At 38.4% G+C, this 23595-nt stretch overlaps 1 protein-coding gene across 2 annotated transcripts in view; it reads right to left on the bottom strand.

Annotated features, from left to right (window-relative positions):
* Window positions 1–1510: 1510 nt before the first annotated feature.
* Window positions 1511–23595, bottom strand: part of GPAT3 (glycerol-3-phosphate acyltransferase 3) — a 57195-nt gene continuing 35110 nt past the window's right edge. For both annotated transcript variants that reach the window (XM_030878071.2, XM_030878074.2), the window contains 10 exons: window positions 20890–21160; window positions 17577–17651; window positions 16957–17046; window positions 14312–14405; window positions 9803–9918; window positions 8900–8955; window positions 8268–8353; window positions 7278–7406; window positions 6698–6777; window positions 1511–2697 (listed from right to left, as the gene is read on the bottom strand). In XM_030878071.2, the coding sequence (XP_030733931.1) occupies window positions 2586–2697; window positions 6698–6777; window positions 7278–7406; window positions 8268–8353; window positions 8900–8955; window positions 9803–9918; window positions 14312–14405; window positions 16957–17046; window positions 17577–17651; window positions 20890–21160 (1109 nt within the window). In that variant the 3' untranslated portion in view covers window positions 1511–2585. The remainder of the gene's footprint in view (window positions 2698–6697; window positions 6778–7277; window positions 7407–8267; window positions 8354–8899; window positions 8956–9802; window positions 9919–14311; window positions 14406–16956; window positions 17047–17576; window positions 17652–20889; window positions 21161–23595) is intronic.

The raw sequence follows: 23595 nt of genomic DNA, 5'->3' as shown, positions 1-23595 counted from the left end.
CTGGTCAAGAGGCAGCCCTCATGACCACAGTAACTTTTCTGTAGTCACGAGAAACCAATAGCCCTTATCATATATTTGCAGGTATCAACAGAACAACCCAAACGCAGCATGTGCACCGAGGGGATAATGGCAAATCACTAAGACAAAGTTGAGTTGGCCTTGGAAAGTCTGCTTATACAAGAAAACTTTCCTTGCCACTGTTCTTTGTCCCAGGCTGTGATCTGGGACTATTCCCCCTACGCTCTGAGTGTATTTGCTGATTCAGACATGGCTGCTCTTCCAGTCCCGGAATATACCAGGACATTTCAGAAACCCTTGGCATTCCTGAAACTCAATGTCTATAAATGTCACCAAGACAAAGGGTAGGACTAAAAAAAGGTAACCTCAAGGCTCAGTGAATGAATCTGTACAAGGGTTAGATGAAAGTTCTTACCTAATGGGATTTTTCTACTAAATCCTGCCTACCCTTGATATCCCAATACAGTTACAGAAGACTCAGGAATACACACAATATTTCGGGCACAATATTTCTAAAGTGGGTATAAAATAATATTAGGGAAGGCAAGTCCAAAGAAGGAGTATAAACTAAATCTGAGCAGTATTTGCTTTCTAAAAACATGTTTTCAGTAACACCGTAATTCCTAAAACAACCTGAAAACTAGTTGTGTAAGTCAAAGACCTACAAGAAGGTTCTGATTAAAATAGCATTAGATTTTCTAGTGAATACATGACAGCATTATTACTTTCACAGTGCCCTTGGAAAGATACATATTATCAGTGTCCAAACAAAACAGCTGTTAGTTGTTCTATCAGCTTTTCTGAGAACTGACCCAATTAATAAAGTGGATTTATTAATTCAAGCTATATTGAATATGAAAAGGAAAACGGAAAAGGAAATCTTCTGAGAAAAAACAAATAAGACAAAGAGTCACCCCAACATACATATTTGGATTTGCTGATTTTCGGTCAAGTTCACCCTCAGGAGAGTTTTTGTTTTGGGTGGGGGCAAAGGTTAAAAGCAAGAACAAAGGGAAAAGATGGGAGGAAGTGAGAAAAGAAGGGTAGCTGACCAAGATGGTCAACTGTTCCACAAATCTTCCCTTGGGATCAAACTCCTATAGCTTGATAAGAAGAATACTCACTGATAGCATTGGGGCAGGCCTACCTAGAGTCAGTTAAGAGAGAGTTGCCTGAGTTCACCTGCAAAAGAACGGAATCCAAGGGTCAGAGTCCAGACAACTAGGCTAATAAAAAAAAAAGAAAAAACACACCAAATCCAGCGGTTCATGTTTCTCATTTCCCAGATGTTCCAGCCCCAGAAAATCTAACTCTGTCATTGAAATGAAAAACAACAAACAATCCTTGTTTGTAATGGAAAAGAATTTAACTTACTCAAAATCAGAAGAGGGTAAGAGGGTAGAGGTGCAGGGAAAATAATGCAACAGACATTTAGAAATATAGAGTTTATTTATATTCACCGTAAGACAGTGTCACATTTTGTACATGGCTACCAGAAGAGGAATAACACTCTGATTGCACTAGATTGCTATCAATATTGCTTATTCTGCGGAGTCGGGAAACATGTATTTTCTCCTTTAAAAAACTTAAGGCTCAGTTTCCAAAAGGTAATTTTACCACTTATTTTCCTGTTTAAGGAACTGGGAAAGTTCTGAAATAAAGGACAAAGGGGTGGAGGAGGAAGGACAGTGCCACACACTTCACTCACTCCTACCCCCGCTGAAGACACTCAGTGTGATCTGTGGTTTTGTCAAAGGCTCCTCCTATCTGAAATGTGTTTAGTTACAAGATCAAACAAATCAGTAGATGGGAGAGGCCTTAGGTATATACCTTTAGTAAACAAACGGGAAAACCAAAAACTTTATCACTAGTTGCTGGCTAACGTATGTTTATTTGCAAGTTGCCTGCGGATAAGTGTGCACACATAGTCATGCGGACTCACTTTCCTTTGGTAAAGCTCACCAAACAGGATGTCTCTTCTAACACGCTAGTAAAAAATATTTAATTTCCTTTCAACTTTCAGATCAAGTGGCCACAAAGCTGTCCTTTCTCCTAAATACTGTCTTCCATTTTTCTTTTCAACCTTGTAGTAGAACAAAACCATGATAGTAACTCAAACTCGTGTGTAATCCCTGTTTCAGTGATTAAAGAGAGTGGGAGGAAAGAGCGTGAGAAAGCTAATCGTGAACAAAGTTTGGGGTATTTTCTTGAGAATTACCATATCAATGAGTTCTAAACACAACGAGTTCCCAAAGTGTTTTAGAAGCACATTTTCCTGTACAAATATTTCATTCAATCTACAATGACATAATCATTTTACAAAAGAGAATCTGTTCAAACTCAGTAAACTACCTTACAGTTCATGAGGCCAATGCTATAACAACAACAAAAGCCAAAAGGGCACCGTGGGTTCTGCCTCTGGCATCAAGAGGTAGAGACAATCACTGGGTAGAAAAGATTAACAATAAAAACAAAAACGGTAAAACAAAACAACACGCCCTCCCCCCCAAAAAATACTCCACCACATTCCATTTCTAAGGACTAGTTCTGGAAAGCCTGGGTGGCATTCAGTCTAATTCTGAGTTGAGAGATCCATTGCCCACAATCATCTTGCTGTAGTTCTTCTGCTGCTCTTCCTTAAAGGTGTCCTTCACCTTGGCTCTCTTCAGTCCTCCATCCCTGAGAACAGAAAGACAAATAAATAAAAGATACTCCCAGCAGCAATTTAAAAGTGTTACCTATTAATACACGCTGCACGGTGCCATGACATTTAGCAGCTGGTCAGAGATTAGGCAAAAAAACACTGGATTTGGAAGCAGAAGGAACCAGATTTCAATCTCTGCTCTGCCACTCAATCAGACTTGTGTTACTTTAAGGCAGGAACAATCTCTCTGATGTTTGATTAACATAAAACAATCTCTCTGCTCAGTTTCTTTTTATAAGTTAGGGCTGCTATATTCAATATTTGGATACTGTATTAAAACTAGGATTCTTTACCTATCTTTTTCCCCAAGGAAAGTAAAGTACTAGGTATTTTTAATCTAAATCGACCTATATCTTACTAGAAAGCCATATGGAAAATTTTAAATAAACACACAAGAAATGGCGAGGATACTGAGTATGTGTGGGTAAATTCCTTAAAGAGAAATGGGTTCATCATTATTCAAATCTAATCCTATGTCTAACAAATCATGTTTTGATTCAAACCACTATATTTCAAGTACTATAATCTTCCATATTCCAAAACAGACTCAAAATAAAACAAGCAACAAAAACATAAACTGCATTCAACCAATAATAGTGCCTATGTAAGCAGCATTCCTTAATTCAGAGCCTGTGAATCTTCGAACTCTCTCCAGGGTGGAGAAAACAGACCTGCCTGGGTTATAAGTGTTCTGTGCGCACTTCCTTCTTTAGACAACACAAAGAAACAACAAGCTGGAAGAGCTGGAAGGGGACTGGACTGTCAGGGTCACTCTCTCTCTCCTAATCTCATGTTTTAGATTTTAACTCCTAGGAAAGCATGGACCAAGAACTTGCTTACTTTATACTCTGCCTGTTTAATTTTAACCCAGCTAAGCATGAATGTTTACCAAGTGCTCTCTAATGATGATGAATGGATCATAGGTTAGCCAGTGAACTCAATGCCATGAAGACAGTGACCTACAAACGACGGCCGCCTGAGACAACTGCCATGTCCTGGCCTCTAAAGTCAAAACTAAGACACGGCCCACCAGGAGGTCCTCAACTTAAAAATAGACTTCGGTCCACAAATCTTCCAGGGGGTCAGTTGTAGGAAATTTCCATGAAATAAGGTTATAAGTTGTCGTTACGTCTCCAGAATTGTCCACAAGAGCCTCTTTTATCCACATGAGCTGCCTCTAACTATTCAGAGCATCTTTGTGAATTCTGAATAGTAAGAACTAGGGAAGGGAGGGAGAGACAGAAGAAAGGCCATTCCTCCTTTCCTGAGGTCCAGGCCAAAGCAGATAAAAATTCACAGTCAGCAACATTTGTCCTTGAGCATCCTGACATTATTTTTACACAATTCTCCCTCCCAAGCACTCCAGTAAACCTCATGCTGCTCTGAGCACCCCAGCTGTGACTTGCCACCCCCAGAGACTTTAAAGTTTTACCTAATTCCCCTTTGCAATGACAGCAGATCTTAGCTCTTAAGGAGGGCAGTAGCCATATATAAAAGCCACTTTAAGATGACACAATTAAATTCTCATTTAATCTAGGGGGAAAAAAAATCTAGACATGTTAATTCATATCCAAATGACAAACACATCTGGAAAGGCAGTGAGCCTATTTTCTTTTTAAAGAAGAGGCCAGGTAATTAAAAGTAACTTTTTATTATTAAACTGCAGATGGCCTGATAAAAGGAAATTTTAAAACTCTGAGGATCATTTGTGCCATTTCGTTCAAGCCAATCTGACTGGGAGTCTGTCCTGGAGCTAACTCCCTTAGGTTATTTTTGTTTCGAAAGGGTTTCTTCCTTTCCTTGGTATCTGAGACTATAGATCCAAAGCTCTAAGCTTTTCATAATGGCTTCAGGGCAGGAGCGGGGCTGGGATGTCAGGTAAGAGGAAGGGGGATAAAGAGTAGAGAACAATGAACAAGGAAGAGGAAGCCCATTACACATATGAACATGGGTGGGTCACTAGGACATCTGTAAATTAGGACATTGGTAAGCCTGTCATTTCATGATGGTAGGATGTCTGCAATTTAGTTTCACATATTCCAGTTTAGAGAGTGTAATACAAATATTAGTCTTAACCTGTCTTAACCCTAGTCTTGACTTTAGGGCCCTAAAGTGAGTTGCCCTAAATCAAGAACTCATACTCCCAGAGTGGTCAACTAGGCATTTAATCAGAAGGCCACCCTCCAGAGGTGCCACTATAAGGTTTCAGCTATCTTGATCTCCCATCAACCTCCCAAGCTTTGTTAATTAGCATAATGAATTTTAGAAATGGGTTTTCACTGTAGAAATTAGGAGTTTGTTCATTAGCATGACAGATGCCAGAGACAGGCTTTCCTAGGTTAAATTAGTTGTATTCAAGGTATGTGAATGGATAAAATATTTTAGAGACATTCCCCACCCTTGCATTAAAGCGTATATAAGAATCTAGCCAGCCCTTCTTCAGGAGGCTTAATCCCTAAATAGTCCTACGTTCCTCTGCGGGTTCAGAAGGCTTTGGTTGCCTGGCTGACAGCCTGACTTGGTGAGCCACATCCTGCTCCTACAACATTGCCAAAATTGCCTCCGATGAACTTTTCAAACACCAAAAAGACAGCAGGACTTTATTACACTTACAGGACTTGAAGTATGGACTATTTTGTGCCAGTTTGCAAATCCTATGTCTGTGTGTGTGTAAGAATCAATCTCCTATTATAACCCTCACTGATACAGACTAAATGTTTGTGTGCCCCCCAATATTCATGTACTGAAGCCCTAACTCCCAATAATATGGCATTTGGAGATGGAGCTTTTGGGAGCTAATTAGGTTTCAATGAGGTCATCAGGGTTGGGCCCTCAAGATGGGAATAGTACCCTTAGGCTTCCCTGGTGGCACAGTGGTTAAGAATCTGCCTGCCAATGCAGGGGACAAGGGTTCGAGCCCTGGTCCGGGAGGATCCCACATTCCGCGGAGCAAGTAAGCCCGCATGCCACAACTACTGAGCCTGCACTCTAGAGCCCGTGAGCCAAAACTACTGAGCCCATGTGCCACAACTACTGAAGCCTGCACGCCTAGAGCCCGTGCTCCGCAACAAGAGAAGCCACCGCAACGAAGAGCAGCCCCCGCTCACTGCAACTAAAGAGAAAAGCCCGTGTGCAGCAATGAAGACCCAACGCAGCCAAAAATAAATAAATTAACTAATTAATTTTTTTAAAAAGACACAACAGAGAACTTCCAGCCTTCAGAACTGTGACAAAATAAATTTCTGTTGTTTAAGCCACCCAGTCTATAGTAGCTTGTTATGGCAGCCTGAGCAGACTAATACTCCCACCTACATTCAATCTTGCTCAAAGAAACAAAAAACTGAAGTCATAGATATCCATACCTAAAATATTTTGCTTATTTCCTGTCAAGTTTTTAAGTTTTCTTTAATATAGTTATAGCTGGAGTTAAATATGAACAAGTCTGTAAGTTGCCCCTTGCCTCCCAGGGCCCATTCCTCCAAATCCATTCTCACTTTCTTCTTCAGTGAAAGAACCCTAAATTTTAGCTTGACACGTGGCCATGCAGAACAAAGACTACATTTCCCAGATTCCTTTGCAGCAAGGTGTCAGTTCAAACAGATACAAGTGGAAGTGGCTTGTCCAATTTCCAGCCTGTACTCTTAAAGACATGAATGTGTCCTTCTTGTTTTAGTTCTTCCCTGCTAGCCATTTTGCTGTACTCACTGGGTAGAGGTGGAGCAGCCATCTTGGACCATAAAGTAGAAGCACACCAAGGATGGTAGACCAATACAGAATGAGCTGTTATAGCAGTCTAGACTGCCTATGTTTATGTATGGGAGATGAAATTCTCGCTTAGTTAAGCCATCGTTATGCTGTATGAGCCACTGTCAGTGTCAGCTAAATCTCCAGCTAACAAGCATAATAAATGACATTATTAAAATTGAGTTTTTTTAATTTAAAAAAAAGTGATAGTACTTCTGAAAAATTTCTTACCAGGGAAGCTCAGTCAACCCTCCTTGTATGGCAATAGCAGACTTAACCCGGTTAGCAAACTGGACTGCATCTTCTCCTTCCTGGGAAAAAACAATCACAAGTACTTTCTTAAGACAGAGTTTTCCAATAATGCTTTCAAATGTCTCACAATCATTTAGATTTGTTTTAAAGTATAAGATTCATATTTTAGCTCAAATATGCTCTATTCTGAATCATAGCAAGTATCATTTGTTCTATTAAGAAAATGCAGTGCTGTACTGTTTAATATTTTTATCACGTGTATATATGTTTATTATGCTCTATATTAGCCTTATTCAAGATACAAAATTCTACAATACCTGCAGGTTCAAGAAACCAATGGCAATTGTAAAAACTATTACGGAAAAGAGTCTCTGAATATAAAACCAGCTTGATTTTGAAGAGAGCTAGGTATATATACTTTTTAATGACTAATGCTGAGAAAGCAGAAAGTCCAACTGTAGCTAATGTGAGGAAGGGAGACACCCAGGTTTTCAGGTAAAGGTTTTCTTGCCTTTATCTGACTAGATAAAGCACCAAAGACCAGCTGTCTATGGCATACCTCTCTGGTCATGGGGGGCATGTACCACACATCACAGACAATTGCCCAGCTGGTCATCATTCGAAGCAGGTAGCTCACCATGTTGTATTTACTACTGTTCCAAAATGCATCACCAAACTGAGGATTATACTGAGAAAAGAGAAAAGAAAATGCATTCCAGTTAGGAATTAAGTGGCAGTTTCTCTTATCCATGTCAATGGATGATAAGCCAAACATCTCTATCAGACACCCCAAAAAAGAGAAGCTACTTTACTTGACAGAAAGGATCCAAAGAGCAAACTAGATGTAGAAAACAAATTTATGGTTACCAGGGGGTAAGAGGGGGAGAAAGAAATTGGAAGATTGGGGTTGACAGATATGCACTACTGTATATAAAAGAGTTAACTAATAAGGGCCTACTGTATAGCACTGGGAACTCTACTCAATACTCTGTAATGACCTATATGGGAAAGGAATCTAAAAAAGAGTGGATATGTGTATTTGTGTAACTGATTCACTTTGCTATACACCTGAAACTAACACAACATTGTAAATCAACTATATTCCAATAAAAATTAAAAGAACAACTTAAAAAACTACACTCCATTAAAAATTTAAAAAACAAACAAACAAAAAACCCAAAGAGCAACCCAGGCCATATAACTCACCTGACTAGAGCCAGAGAGCACTGATACAGGAGGGTTATTGACATGACTCTTAAATATCTGTCTTCCCACTTAACTAGAAGGTGGGTGAAAGAAGGAACAGTATCTGTTTTGCTTATCATGGCGTCCTCAGTACTCAGACACTGGCCTGGCACACAGTACCACCCCACATATCTATATACATAACTCAGTAGAGAGAAAAAGTGATCAAGCAAATGGGGCAATTGGTCAATCTGAGTAAAGAGTCCACAAGTATTCCTTATTCTTGCAAATTTTAAGTTTGAAATTATATCAAAATGACATTACCAAGTCACTGCCCTCTTTTGGGGGAGTGAGGGCATTTTACCTTAATGGCAACTGGATATATGGTTCCTCCAATTTCAAAGCTTCCCTTTTTAAACATCATGACTGAAGTATTATTGATGCAAGTTCCTATAAGGAAATGGGAGAAGAGGGTGAATATTTTTTAAAGCAGCCATTTTTAAACTGAATCATTTTGATATAAAATAAGTTAAAATATTCAAGTCATATCAAATTACAGATTTTTTTAAAAAGAAAAAAAATTACAGATATTTTATTATCATTTTACAAATCAATTCCCGCTTAAGTAGTAGTGATTCGACAGTTCTAAGCAGGTTTAATAACGAACTTTTACTTTATTATTGGTTACTCTAAAGATACAATTTCCTCATGACAGGTGACAATTTCAGCACATCTTAAAATAAGGACTTTAAAAAGTTATGGACAATACCTTTCTAAGTTCATTACCCAGAAACAACTTCTAAGGTCAAAAAGGTACCAGGACTTCCATCAGATCTCAAAAGAAAGAAGGGAATTACTAGCTCAGAGGCCGTCCCATCCCTACAGGACAGCATAGATCTGAACTAAGAATGCCAATTCTAGAACAATCCAATTCCTCATATACTTTCGGTACTTGTTAGCAACTATAGCTTGGTAATAAGCACTGTCCCTTCTTACCTTCAGGAAAGATTAATATGGGTAATTTTTTCTTATCAGCAATATGTTCTCTTAGTCTGTGAAGAAACAAAAAGGATCAAAATTATACCATAAAAAAGAGAGAGGTGGGAATCCTTTTTGGTATTCTTTACTCTCTACTAACACAGATATACTTGTAAAGCAATAAGGAGGAAAGAAATAAGATACAAGTAAAGAAAATAAACTCAAGTTGGTCCCTTTCTAAAAAATGTGTAAAGGTTGGTAAAGCTGAGATAGAGAGATTACAGCTGCCAGAGTATATACTGCTGCTCAGTAATCTCAAGATGGGGAACAGTTTTCTAACCTTAAAGAGATTTCAACAGGTACTTTCCATTTTACTTTTAAAAGCATGGCCCACCTTCATCTTTACAGCAATGATCAGAGTGCCTTCAGTTAAAGGCCTCAGGTAAAAGCTGTTTCCAAACAAAGGTTTCTGGTAAGCAACTGTACCCCAAGCCCCAGGAGTTCCTTCTCCTGTTCCATAAATAGCATTAGCTCTGTCTGTCTCTACATGGATTTAAGTGATAACGGTCATTCAGCAAACACTTAATCCACCATCTATTTATTCAGCCAATGGTTACCAATTATTACCTTCAAGGTAGTAATTTTCAACTTTAAAAATTCAGTGACTGGACTATATCTAAGTCATGGCAATGTAAATGTATGGGCCTTCTAATCTCATCATGTATCCCACTATGATTACAGAATTCAAAAATTTTAAAATCTAGCTAAGACAGGTGATTCACCAGAAAAGGCCAACCACAAATAGAGCTCCATATGTTTTAGTTTTAACCTTTAGTACTGCTCTGCCTTCTTTGGCAGGAAGACCAAGGCTTGAAAGATTTTATGCTACCCCAATGGATACTGTGTAATGATGCTGCTTACCTCTTAGTAACCAGGTGTCGGTCCTTCATTTCTGAGCGTTCAAACCAGACATGTGGACAAGACTTGACCATAGCTCTCTGAATAATTCCCATCAATCCACCATGAACCTGGCCAACCTAGAAGGACCATGAGAAAAAAATGCAAAGGCATAGCTGTCCAAAGAAAGCCTTTTTTTCTTTTTAGTACCAGTAAGTTCCTATTCCCCACTCAGAGAAAAGATTGGCCTTCTTCTACTGATTGAAGTTCTTAGTCTGTTCAAAGGACATGACTGGCCAAATATTAGCACAAAGTATTCTTAGTAGCGCCTTTGAATTTTAAGCTATGTTGCTATACTAGCTTTACTCTAGCTTTAAAAAGTAGAGGTCTTTCAACTCAGCCAAGATAAGGGAAATACAAATTAAAACTACACTGAGGGACTTCCCTGGTGGTGCAGTGGTTAAGACTTCACACTCCCAAGGCAGGGGGCCCAGGTTCGATCCCTGGTCAGGGAACTAGATCCCACATGCATGCCTCAACCAAGAGTTCGCATGCCACAACTAAGGAGCCCAAGTGCTGCAACTAAGGAGCCCACCTGCTGCAACTAAGACCCGGCACTACCAAATAAATAAATAAATATTAAAAAAAAAAAACTACACTGAAATATGATTTCTGACCATTCAAATCAACAAAGATTCAAAAGCTTGACAATGCGCTCTGAGCCAAGGCTGTGGGAAACAGGCACTCTCACACATTACTTGGGATGAGGAGATTATAACACCCATAGCAGGAAATTTGGCAAATTTATCAAAACTACATATACATTTATCCTTCAACTCAATAATTCCAGTTCTAGGAATTTACCCTGAAGATATAGCTCCAACAAAATGGAAATATATATGCACAAAGTTATAACTGCATTATTTGTAGTTGCGACATATTGGAAAATACCTAAATGTCCAAACATAAGAACTTAGATGAATAAACCATGGTACATGCACACAATGGAGTACTATACAGCTAGGAAAAGAATAAGGTTGATCTCTATGACTGATAAGGAGTGATTTCTAGGAGATATTGTTAAGTGAAAAAAGCAATTGCAAAAGAGCAAATAAAGTATGCCACTTTTTGTGTTAGATGGAAGGGGAAATATACACATGTATTTGTTTACCTCTACAAAAAGAAAACATATGCAAAACCAATGTAGTTGGAAACCTACAAGGATAGGAGGGAATGGGGTAGAATGGACATGGGTGGAGTGACTTCTATGAGTGTAGTTTTCTGTCTAGTTTTGACATTTCAAAACATATTAATGTCTCACAAATTTAAAAAATAAATCAAAAAGGATGCAACTAGCAAAGTGAAAGCAAATTTAAACAAATGAACCCAACTGTATTTCAAATGAATAAAAGAACACTGAAGGAAGGGGGAGGAAAAAAAAAATCTAAGAAATTTACAAAGATAGTATTTGACCACATCTGCTCCATCTTGGGTGGGGTACCAAGAAATGCAAAATACCCTGATTCTTTTTACAACATATTTTTCTTTTTGTAGTAAAACAGGTGAAGCAATCCTGAAGCAATTTTAGATGTATTATAGGATTGAGAAAATGAGTAAACATGTTGATATTGTTGGGAAAAAGGGTATTCACTGTGAAGAAAAGGGAGATACAAATATAGGTTGCAGAAAACTAAGAAAGAACTTGATGAATTGAATGAATTGTTACAGACTCAGATTTCTAATATTATATTAGTATTACACATAAATATGACATATAAACATATTAAAAGTAGAAATATTTTACACACATTTTTACATAGAGAGAGAGAAAGCAGCACATGAGAATGTAAATAATAAAGCATGGCACAAAATGTTACCAACAGGTACATGTGGATAAAGGGCATATGGATGTTCCATGCAACATTCTTATTATTACAATTTCTCTCTAAGTTAGAAAATATTTCTAGATTTAAAAAAAAAAGTAGAGAGCTTTGTTTAGGAAGAAAAAAAAATTCTGAAAAGGCACTAAGAGGAGATCTTGATGTATAGTTTATATTTAGCCAAAAGAGGACAAATACAACCTCTGGAGGTTAGCTGTACAGTTCCTCCCACTTCTGCCCTCTGCTGCCTCTGATATAAATCTGGTTGGCTTAGAAAGGATGGAGATGGGGGGAAGGGGTTGTGGGACAAAATAGTTGAAGAGAATTAAGAGGTACAAACTTTCAATTATAAAATAAATAAGGAATGGTATGTAATATACAGCATAGAGAATATAGTCAATAATGTTGCAATAACTTTATATGGTGGCAGATGGTTACTAAACTTATAGTGGTGATTAATTCATAATGTATATGTGTTGAATCACTATGTTGTACGCCTGAAACTAACATGACATTGTACTCAACTACAATTAAAAAATTAAAACTAAAAAAATAAATAAATAAATCCAACTGGCTTTTGGTTTCTATCACTCAACCCATCAGAAAGTTCGCAGGTTCTATGCTTTTCTAAGCCTTGGCTAATACTGTAACTTATACAATTGTATACTGCACCTGTAATTGCAGTTATATATGATCAAGAAGCATGGAAAATGCTAACAAAATTCTGAGGCCTTCAGTCACAAATGAGTTATACTCAACTCTTTGTTGACCAGGACAGGGAATGAATATTGTATCAGAAACACAAAATCATGATTAGGCGAGTTGGTTAAGACGCTTGAACCTCTGCTTTCTCAACTACAACATCTCAGCCCTAACCCCTTTGGATTACAGGGAAGGTCAAACACAATGGATGTGAACGTGCTTGTCCACATAAATGCAAGGAATTATTATATACACCCAGAAATGGGTGGGGTCTATCCAGGATTGTTAACATGAGGGTTTCTGGACGGGCTTTCTGGCGTCTCTGGATGGGCTTTCTGGGATCCATAAACATCTTGAAATTATACACAAAATTTTGTTTGTATGATGCAAATGTATGTTGTTGTTTTTCTAAAAAAAGGATACATAAATATTAACTGATTGCTAACCTAAAAAAGGTTAAGAACTACCAATTCCCATTAAGTCTTTTCAGAGTGGTGGTTAAAGCTTCCTTAAATTCAGAAAGAGCTCCACAACTTAGAGAAATTTAATAACATGTTAAAATGTGTTTGCCCAAGAGTTATATATATGAACTTGTGTCTTAGATTAAATATCTGGCAATGAGCTAGGAGCTTTTACAAAGGTCTTCAAACCCCCCTCAATGACTTGTATAAGCCACAGATTGTCAGCTACCAACACACATGCCAGCACTCCCTACTTGCCTATCTGCAGCAGACCCTTAAATCAACAATGGCTCCCTTCATATGCCTTCCTTTCCAGGAAAGCACACCAGACCATGAGTATCAGTCATAGGAGGAGGGGACTCAGAGGTACAAACTACTATGTAGAAAATAAATAAGCTACAAAGATACGTTGTACAGCACAGGGAATATAGCCAATATTTTATAATAACTATAAATGGAGTATAACGTTTAAAAATTGTGAATCACTATGCTGTACACCCGAAACTTATATAATACTGTACATCAACTATACCTCAAAATAAATAAATAAATTAAATAACGGCTCCCTTCAAATGCCTTCCCAGGAAAGCACACCAGACTATGACTAACAGTCACTAGAGCTGACACGTGAAATAAAATCCATCTGTTCTCTCTGAAGCGCAAGCCACCACCATGAGATATGAAAAGAAGATTCCCCAGGATTCCTCTCTCATTATTCTATTCACACATCAGTTTAGGGCATATTTACCACCAGCAGGAAAGAATATCTTTAGTGATCCTCCAAATAAAAGAGAGGAAGAAAATCTTGACAAGTTCTTCAGGGTGACAGAAAACACCCTTTGAACTGAAAACATGCCAGAAATGCCACAAAAAGGTCTTGTGAGGTGTCTGATTTTTACTGTGGACTTTGTGGTTTGTTGATGGGTTTTTTTCCTTTTCTTTTCTTTTGCGGCTGTAGGCAAGAACTGAGAAAGGCAATGTGGTATATATATCTGCCTTCCTTGCTTGACCTTCATTAAAGGGACAGGGTTTTTTTCTTTAATTGCATATGACTCCCTGAAGGGAGACAGAACTAATTGGCTGGTAAGGGATTTGTACAGCTCTAAGGAGGAAGACTTTAACATCTCAAAGTGTCATTAAACATTGCAGGGATTTTTTTTTTTTAACTTTTTTTATTGCTTGTTAAACATTGCAGGGATTTTACAAGCAAGATGGTATCAACTTTATAAAGTCCAATCATGCTCAAGTATGTCTACATTTCATTAAGTTAATTTCTTACTACCTTAAATATAATGGCTGTTTTCCTTCTTTTTCTTGCACTATATATTCCTCATGTAAATATATTAATATTGATAACTTATATACTTACATAGTATAACACGTCACTTTCTAATATAAAACTAACTTTCTAATTTGTGCCAAAATAAAACAAAACTTTGAACAATCCACAACACATGCAATTACTTGAAATATCAACGCGTTGTTCTTACCATAGCATAGCACCCATCCGTTGTCAAGATCAAAACATCTATCGGTGAAGTATGGTTGGCAACACAAATGCCTCCCTTCTGGGGTCTGTACTGCCTGCAATTACAAACAACGGTTAATACTAAATCTTGAAAAATGGGCACTATTTTGCAGAACAGCATGTAGAAATTCACGCTATTTTGTTTTTAAAAGTACACTAAAAAAATAAAGTTTCAAAGTATACGGGTTCATCTTAAAAAGGTTGTCTCCAGGCAGTATGATGGGAGGGGGCTAAGAGTATAGGAGGAGGGGCCCATGATTTTCCCTTTACATACATTTATATCACTTTTCTGTAATGACCATATTGTCCTTTTATGATGAAAAAATAATTTTAAAACATTAGACTGAATTACAAAGATTCCATAACTTTAATAAACTTTGTGATATGTAAGTTTTACTTATTTTACCATAAGTATTTTCACATTATTTCAATCTTCATAAGTATCACTTTCAGTGGCTTCAGGATGATCCAGAGTAAATTCACTGTAGTTTCCTCCCTCCTATCCCCCTAAAACAGAGGTTGGCAAACTCTTCTTATCACAGGCCAGAGAGTAAATACTTTAGGCTTTACAAGCCAGCCAATCCCTGTCAAAACTCCTGGACTCTGTGGTTTTGGCACAAAGGCAGTAACAGATAATACCTAAATGAATGAGCATGGCTGTGTTCCAATAAAACTTTATTTACAAAAATCAGATGGCAGGCCACATTTTGCCTACAAGCCCATAGTTTAGTGTGCCAACTTCTGTCCTAAAGTTCAAATGGTATTTCACACTAATGAAGCAAAGTGGTTTTCTTTGGACCCATACAGAGAAGAAAGCGAACCAAATGCATAACAATGTTAGTATGTTTTCCTTAAAATTAGAAGTAATTCTACAATAAGTTGTGAACTCCTCTCCGTGTAATTAAAGCTCCTTTTCTGTAGAAGATGTTTCCTCTAATCATACTTTTCACAAACCATTTTCTTCTAATCCTCACCCCAAAACTCACAGCCCAATCACAAATCCTGTAATTTTAGAAATTTAAGGGGCCTTTTATGTTGGTAACACATGGTAAAGCCAAATGATGAAATGTTTCCCTTCTAGAAAAAAGACACAAACATCCAGTCACACAGATATAGAGAGCAAACGAGTGGTTAAAAGTGTGTGTTGGGCTTCCCTGGTGGCACAGTGGTTGAGGGTCCGCCTGCCGATGCAGGGGACGTGGGTTCGTGCCCCGGTCTGGGAAGATCCCACATGCCGCGGAGTGGCTGGGCCCATGAGTCATGGCCGCTGAGCCTGCGCGTCCGGAGCCTGTGCTCCACAACGGGAGAGGCCACAACAGTGAGAGGCGCGCGTACCGCAAAAAAAAAAAAAAAAAAAAAAAAGTGTGTGTGGCAGGGGCATCACAGGGGTGGAGAGTGGGAGGTGCAAACTACTGGGCGAAAGACAGGCTCAAGGATGTGCTGTACAACACGGGGAATATGGCCCATATTTTATAATGACTGTAAGTGGCAAGTAATCTTTAAAAGTTGTATAAAAATTTTTTAATTTTTTTTAAAAGATCCAGTCAGTAAAAAAAGAGACGCTTGTCCTAGAACTTTTTAAATAATGATATTAAATATAAAAAAATAAAATTTAGTTTCCAGAAATGTAATTCAAAAACAATCAAAATGACCTCCATGTAGTTAATAACTTCACTTACTACCTTTCTCCTCTCTGATGAGGGGTGAGGTAAGCAGAATGCTGGGTTCTGTTTTAAGGCTCAGTTATGGGATTTTAGAAGTGGCAGAGCTGAGACTAGAAACCAGACTCAGGATTCCCAAGTCTAGTCCTCTTTCCACCATTCTGCAGGCCTGTCACCTTCACCATTTAAAAATTTTTACATGGATCCAGTTTAAAACCTGACTCTCCCATTTACTAGCCACGTGAACCTAGACAAGCAAACCCAGAGCTTCCATTTCTTCACCCCGTAAAACAGGATAACACAGCGCCTTCTCAAAGGGATGACCTATGAGAAGTACGGGCCTGGCCTGCACACCATAAATGCCTATTTATTAAGGTCATTACATGTTTATTATTATGTTCCCTCTGCAAATGGATTGCTTTTGAAAAGTAGGGGTTTTTTTGGTTTGTTTTTTAAACATCTTTATTGGAGTATAATTGCTTTACAATGGTGTGTTAGTTTCTGCTGTAAAACAAAGCGAATCAGCTATACGTATACATATATCCCCATATCCCCTCCCTCTTGCGTCTCCCTCCCACACTCCCTATCCCACCCCTCTAGGTGGTCACAAAGCACCGAGCTGATCTCCCTGTGCGATGCAACTGCTTCCCCACTAGCTATCTATTTTACATTTGGTAGTGTATATATGTCCATGCCACTCTCTCACTTCGTCCCAGAATGTCCTCAAGTCCATTCTCTACGTCTGCGTCTTTATTCCTGTCCTGGCCCTAGGTTCTTCACAACCTTGAAAAGTGTTTTTGTGCACTGTTATGTCTGTGACGCTCTAAGCAGTAGGGATGAACACGCTGAAAATACTCTTATTTCACCTGCTTCCTCCCACCCACTACTGTCAATCACATGCTGATTTACCTAGAGAAAGGCTGGCAGGAAGCCAGCAAATACTCACTTGTTATGATAATGAATGGTACCAGAGAGGGCACGAACACAGATCCTGCAGCAAGTCAGGTGCACCAGTTCACTCAGCCGGTTTCTGAGACTGAAGGAAAGAGAAAACATTTTATTGTGCAGCTCTGGGCACTCCTAAGAAACAATACAATAAAAGCTTCAATGTGCTCCTTGACAGCAGCATACAGTTCAATTCTCACTGTCTCGCTGAGGAATTTAGGACAAAACTCTAATGGAAAATAGCTTCCACCCTGACCAACGATAAATCCTGACCAAGGACTAGCATGATAAAATTCCTGCCCAAGAAAGCTGAAGCTTCTTTGGTCTCAGCCTCATTAGCTTGACAATACTACAAGACTCTCTTGCTTTCCTTGAGTCCCTCAGTCCATTTGCTTCCTTCTCTTCATTTCCCCTTTTGAAAAGCAACTTCTGTCAATTTAAATGTAAGCATCATGGGAAATCAAATAAGTACTATGAAGATAAAGTGAGTGGCATTTTAATACGCGTGCTGAGGCCATAAATTTGACGCAGTACATAGGAATCACACAAATATTCTCTTTGTGGACACAGCTAAGAAAACGGACAATCCTATTAATGGCTGGGAGGAAGGAAACAGTTCACCTGCTTTCTGGCAGCTGTCCAACCAGGGTAGTTCCTATAACCAAAAAACTGATCCCAACGAAAGCCAAGGTAACCCTGAAAAGGAAAAGAAACAGTAATGCAAAACCTAGTTGAACAGTAGGGGGAAAAGGGAAGGAATATAAAGTTCATAAAAAATTAAACTGTAAATAACTTGAGGAGCATCTACGCTATGCAATATGATGCAGCCATTCAAAGAATCGGGCAAATCTATAGATTCTGACATGGAAGAATGGTTCTTTGTACATTTTGAGAAAAAAAAAAAGAGCAAACTTCAAAATAATGTGTAGAGTATGATACCATTTTCAAAATAACACCAAGCACATAACCAGTCTATAGATGCATATAGCAGGCCTGGAAATTTGTTCACAAAACTGCCACGTTCAATCTATGCAATCATCAAAGGGTTAAGTGGGCTAGTGAAGAGAATAAAAGTCTTGCCCTTCTGCTTTTCTGAAGTATTTTTAAAAATTTTTAAAAATATACACATATTAACTTCTTTTTTTTTTTTTTTTTTTTTATGCGGTATGCAGGCCTCTCACTGTTGTGGCCTCTCCTGCTGCAGAGCACAGGCTCCAGACGCGCAGGCCCAGAGGCCATGGCTCACGGGCCCAGCCGCTCCGCAGCATGTGGGATCTTCCCGGACCGGGGCACGAACCCGTGTCCCCTACATCGGCAGGCGGACTCTCAACCACTGCGCCACCAGGGAAGCCCTTAACTTCTTATATAATAAAAGAGTTTTATGCTGTATAAAGGAGTCATTTCAGGTTGAAAGTAGTTAACTTACTTTGTTTGAGATACTTTGGTGTGGCATGGTGAGGTTGTAAAAGGAAAATACCTTGCAAAGGTCTGAAAATAACTTGTTTTTCTATGCTTTTTAATGATGGGGGGAAAAGGGCACAATTCAAATTTTTCTCAAAGAAATTTATAGCAAATGACGAGAAAGTTTTACTTAAAGGCTCTTCATAATAAGAGCACCAAATTATATCACCATGTAGGAATCCTTCCATGCAAATCTAAGTGTGGTTCCTTTGTGTGGTTCTAGATAGCTCAGAAGTTAATAAACAAGGTGACAGACAATATCTCTCATTTCCACAGACACTTTCTCATTTTTGAAAAATGCTTTTACTTCCAAAAGGAAAGAGTCATTCTTAGAAATGTAAATAGAATTACTCAAAAAGAAAAAGCTGAGATTTTATACCTTTCAAAATAAATGGGGCTTCCTTATAAAGGCCTTGTTAAGTTGTTAAACCTTGTTAAAGTCTTGGTTTAACACCTTTTGACACAGCGATTTGAAGGTCTGATTCAGTTTTTCTTTGGATGCCATATTTTCATGTCAGTCACTAACGCAATAACTAAATGACTGCTTAATCTCATCCATCGATTACACAAAAGTTTTAAAATAATGTTGTGCCATCTTGTCCTAATGAGAATCACTTGTTCCTACACATTAAATCAGAAGAGGTTATATATTTTAACATGTTTAACAACTGGGTTCAAAACTATTGAACATTTTTATTTGCTAAATTAACAGAAAATTCTGTTTTCCAGTCTCAGTGAGCCAACATGAGAGTTCTCACAGATGACACAAGTTTTCTGCCACAATCTGTGTTGCTTAAGAGCTTTACTGAGATACAATTCACATGTCATACAATTCACCATTTAAAGTGGCAATTCAATAGTTTTTGCCACATTCACAGAGTTATTCAACCATCAACACAATTTTAGCACAATCTGTTTTTTAAATGCTCACTTTGCAGCAACTGCTTCTTTTAAAAAGCATTTACAAAGCAATTCTTTCCCATGAAGAGTATGTACTAAGAGTAGGAGCCTCAATTCTGCCATTTTCTTCTTGTTCTTGGCTGCTTATATTACTGGATTATCCTAAATCTGTGGTTGCTTTGCAAGAATCTTTTATGTCACGTATCTATTTCATGAGCATTAATTTAAACTAGATAATAGAATCATATCACTATTTGGTGGGTACCCCCAGCAAGTGAAAGCTAAACATATGAGGGCATCTCAAGTACTCTGGGCTGTAAAATCCTCACTCTTTCTTCAGGTTGCCTTGGATACGGTGCCTGACCCATGGACCAAGTGAAGATGTAACAGCTCATCTATATATTCAACTTTACTGAAATTTCATTTCTTTATAAGAATAAAAATAAAATCAATGGAAGCACTAATTATAAATAGACTAGAAACTTCTAATAAATAAAAGCTGAAACATTTCCCAAACACAACAATGGATAATCTTGTGCATCCCCAGAGTGCATGAACCCCACTTTGGGAACACTGGCTTAATGTTCAAGCAAGTGTGTCCTAATTTCACTTTGTTATCACAGCTGAAATGATTCTCCAAAGACATACCGCAACATCTACACAGTGGCAACATGAGCACAAGAAAAGAGAGAGAGCTTCTTAGAAATGTGCCTTTGCCTACACTTAAGCAATCTCTTTCCGCATAATAAATCAGAATGAGGCAAGGATAGGCCACCCTAGGGATGGTAAAGAGGTTTCAACTCATGTGCCAATTTTAGTCAGCTGGAAGCAACTGCCTGGAAGGCTGTATTGAGAGCACACCAAGGCCATGTCCAGGGAAATGAAGCAAGACAATCAACAGCAATATCATGCCTGGCACCCGTGCTACTACCTGCCATCACCACGCTAAACAGACCATAACCACTTCATCCCACTGCCCAGTGTCACCTCTTCAACTCACAATCCACACTGTGGCTCCAGTAAACTGGGCTTTGAGGCTACTTCCTCATGAGGGAGCACGCAAACTCAGAACCAAAACGGGGCCCAACTGGTGAACTTTTAATAAGAAAAGTGAGTGATCAAAATTGAACTAGGTGGAACAAATTCACCTTTCCAAATATCCCTCTCCTGTGTGGTAACCACTCTGAGGAATTTTTTTTCTCCTGTGCAGCTATGAATGGCTACAGACCAGCAAAGAGAGGCAGTCACAGTTTGGATGACACTCTGGTGAATGTGAAACTGTAAATACTCTCTCTTCTTTTTTCTAACTTCCTTTTTCTATCCATCCTCAAATTTTCCATGACTGAAAGAGCAACATGGATGCAGTTAACATATACTGGATTCTGAATACACACTTCCATTTGGGAAAAATGTGAGAGAATAATATGTTTTTGTGGAGGTCACGTTTAGTGGTGTTTTCTAAATGGGAAGGGGTGGGTTAGTATCATTAATACTCTCAGGTGGCCATTACATACATGATTTAAAAAGAAAGCTGAACCAACTGTACCATCAAGTTACTGGGCAGGAGACGTACCTCAGAGGTAGTAGGACACAGTAGCGCACTATGACGCCCAGCACCCACACCATGGTGAGCTTCGGACTGATGTACTGGAAATTTACATTGGTCCTTGTGAGGAGATTCCATGACACTAGCTCCTCTGAGGAGAACCTCTGGGTCACTTCGTCTTCCACAATGGCTTCCAATCCCTTCTTGGAGAAATAAAACACGTCAGACAGCTCAAAGTCCCTTCCTCGCAGACCAGACAGCCCTTTTTCCATGGGTGACTCATCTCTTTGGATAATACCTTAAAAGAAAGCATCAGGACATGAGAAAATGCCATAGGACAGAAGAACAACTGATCAAAGAGGCTACTTTAACTGTGCAGAAGACAAATAACTCTAATGGGTAACATGAAGCAGATTTCAGAAATAAAAGACAAGCAACTGAAGTGGGAAAAGAGGTAAAAATCCCTGAGTCTGCATGAAATGGCTTCTACCCAATGATTTCAATTCATTACAGAGGAATTTGGTCCTCAATAACCCTTTTGCTTGCATCTTCTCCCTACGAATCATTAGCAAAAGAACTCACAGAAACAAACTCTCCCCAAGTATAAATCTAGACTGTGTAGAAACAAATTTATGTTTTCCCCAGATAAAAACTATAAAGCCATAAAGCAACCAAAATGGCAGAAGGTATTACCACAAATAGCAAAAGTTTGATGTTTTTAATATGTAAAAATTATTTAATAAGAAAAACATAGGCTCCTGCAAAAAAGTAAGCAAAGTTCATGAACTGAATTCATAGAAAAAAGATAAATAGTTAATAAATATTTCAAAGCCTTTTTACTAGTAATCAAAGAAACATGAATCAGACAAAGAGTGGCCTATTTGCATGATCAAATCAGCAACATGTTTCTTTAATGATAAAGTTCAAAGACAGAAATGACACAGGTACTCTCATACTCAATTTGCACGAGTGTGGAACTGGGAGCAATTTTGTCAAAATCTGTTTGGCATGAAGAAACTAAAAGTAGTTTTGCTGATGAGTCAATAATTCCAATTCTAGGAACCTGTCATAAGAAAATAATCAGAAACGCAGGCAAGAGTGTTCACTGTAGCATTTTCATTATAATAGATCCAGACAGGGACTTCCCTGGTGGCACAGTGGTTAAGAATCCGCCTGCCAATGCAGGGAACATGGGTTCGAGTCCTGGTCCAGGAAGATCCCCCATGCCGTGGAGCAACTAAGTCCAAGCACCAAAACTATTGAGCCTGTGCTCTAGAGCCCGCGAGTCACAGCTACTGAAGCCCGCATGCCTAGAGCCCGTGCTCCACAACAAGAGGAACCAACGCAATGAGAAGCCCTTGCTCACCGCAACTAGAGAAAGCCCGCTCGCAGCAATGAAGACCCAATGCAGCCAAAAGTTAATTAATTAATTTTAAAAAATAGACCCAGACAATGAGATATAGTATATCCATTAATAAAAACTATAATGTTAAGTGAAAAAAGTCAGGATCTAAAACTATGGTTTACTCTTAACTCTATGAAATATATATATAGTAAAAATGTCCAGAAGGAAACATTAAGTGGTTATCTCTGGGCAATAGGACTGGTTTTCCTCTTTATACTGTTATTATATTTTCCATAAAGAAAATAATTCAAAGATTTTTTAAAGTAGCATAAGTTTAGTAGATTGAAAAATGACTACTGCCACCCAGTTCTACCCACTGAATAAAAATAATAGATGAGAAGATCTTCAAAATAAAAAGTAGCTATATACACAGTGACATGGCTATCCATTTGTCCCTATGGGGCATATCACAAATGAATTTACTTCTTACATTAATTAGAAAAGTCAAGACTTAAGACATTAAGTTCCCTGAAAGAAGATCCCCTTTGATTTTCTCATTTTTCAGTTTACTAGGAAATCAATGAGGAAAGTGGAGACAGCTATGTTATCTACCCTCTGGAGAACTTGGATGTGCCTCTGTAGGAGGAGCTGTAATATACCCATTTTTTGAAGGAATGGCAGCATAATGCACTGGAGTAGAAAGTGAAGAGGATCTGGAATCCAAAGTCAAGTTCTGTTAGGACAACCACCAGCTTGCTCTATGACCAGGGGTAACCAATAAGTCACCTCACTTGGTGTCCTCCTTTATAAAATGGGGGGCAGGGGGCTGGGAAAGTCCTTACAAAGGCTAAAGTTTTCTGATTTTACTTTTGAGTTTTTTGGTGGGTTTTGTTTGGTTTTGCCCACATGCAAAGCTAATACCTAACCACCTTAAGAAGGCCAGCACTAAAGTAAGTTCTTGAATGATCATTAGATTATCTTTTTCAGTAGTGTACTCCAAGTGGTTTAATCTCTCCTCATCTCTGCAAAGGGTTTAATCAGTATTAGAAAATGAACCAAATAGTTTTGCTACTGAATTACCCTCTTGCTCTGTAGGTAATGTAGTACCACTGAGAGCAGGTTACTCAATCCAAGCACTGGCCAATATTTAGCAGTGCAAGAGTTTCATTATTTAGCAATGTATAGACTTTTTTTTATTAAGTCTAGAAGGGAAGAGAAGAACAGTTACTTGGGAAATTGCTGAATGAAATACACTGGAGACAGGAGACTGCCCTTCTAAAAAAATAACCTTTTTCAGAAGGACCAGAGATAAAAATACAAGTTCAAGTTGCCTAATATTATTTAACTGAGCCAAGAGAGAAGAGATCTGTAAACAGAAGCCAACCCCT

Source organism: Globicephala melas, chromosome 5 (genome assembly GCF_963455315.2).
Source record: "Globicephala melas chromosome 5, mGloMel1.2, whole genome shotgun sequence".
Lineage (NCBI taxonomy): Eukaryota > Metazoa > Chordata > Mammalia > Artiodactyla > Delphinidae > Globicephala > Globicephala melas.
Note: the sequence above shows the minus strand (reverse complement) of the source record. Positions and strands in the feature narration are given on the sequence as shown.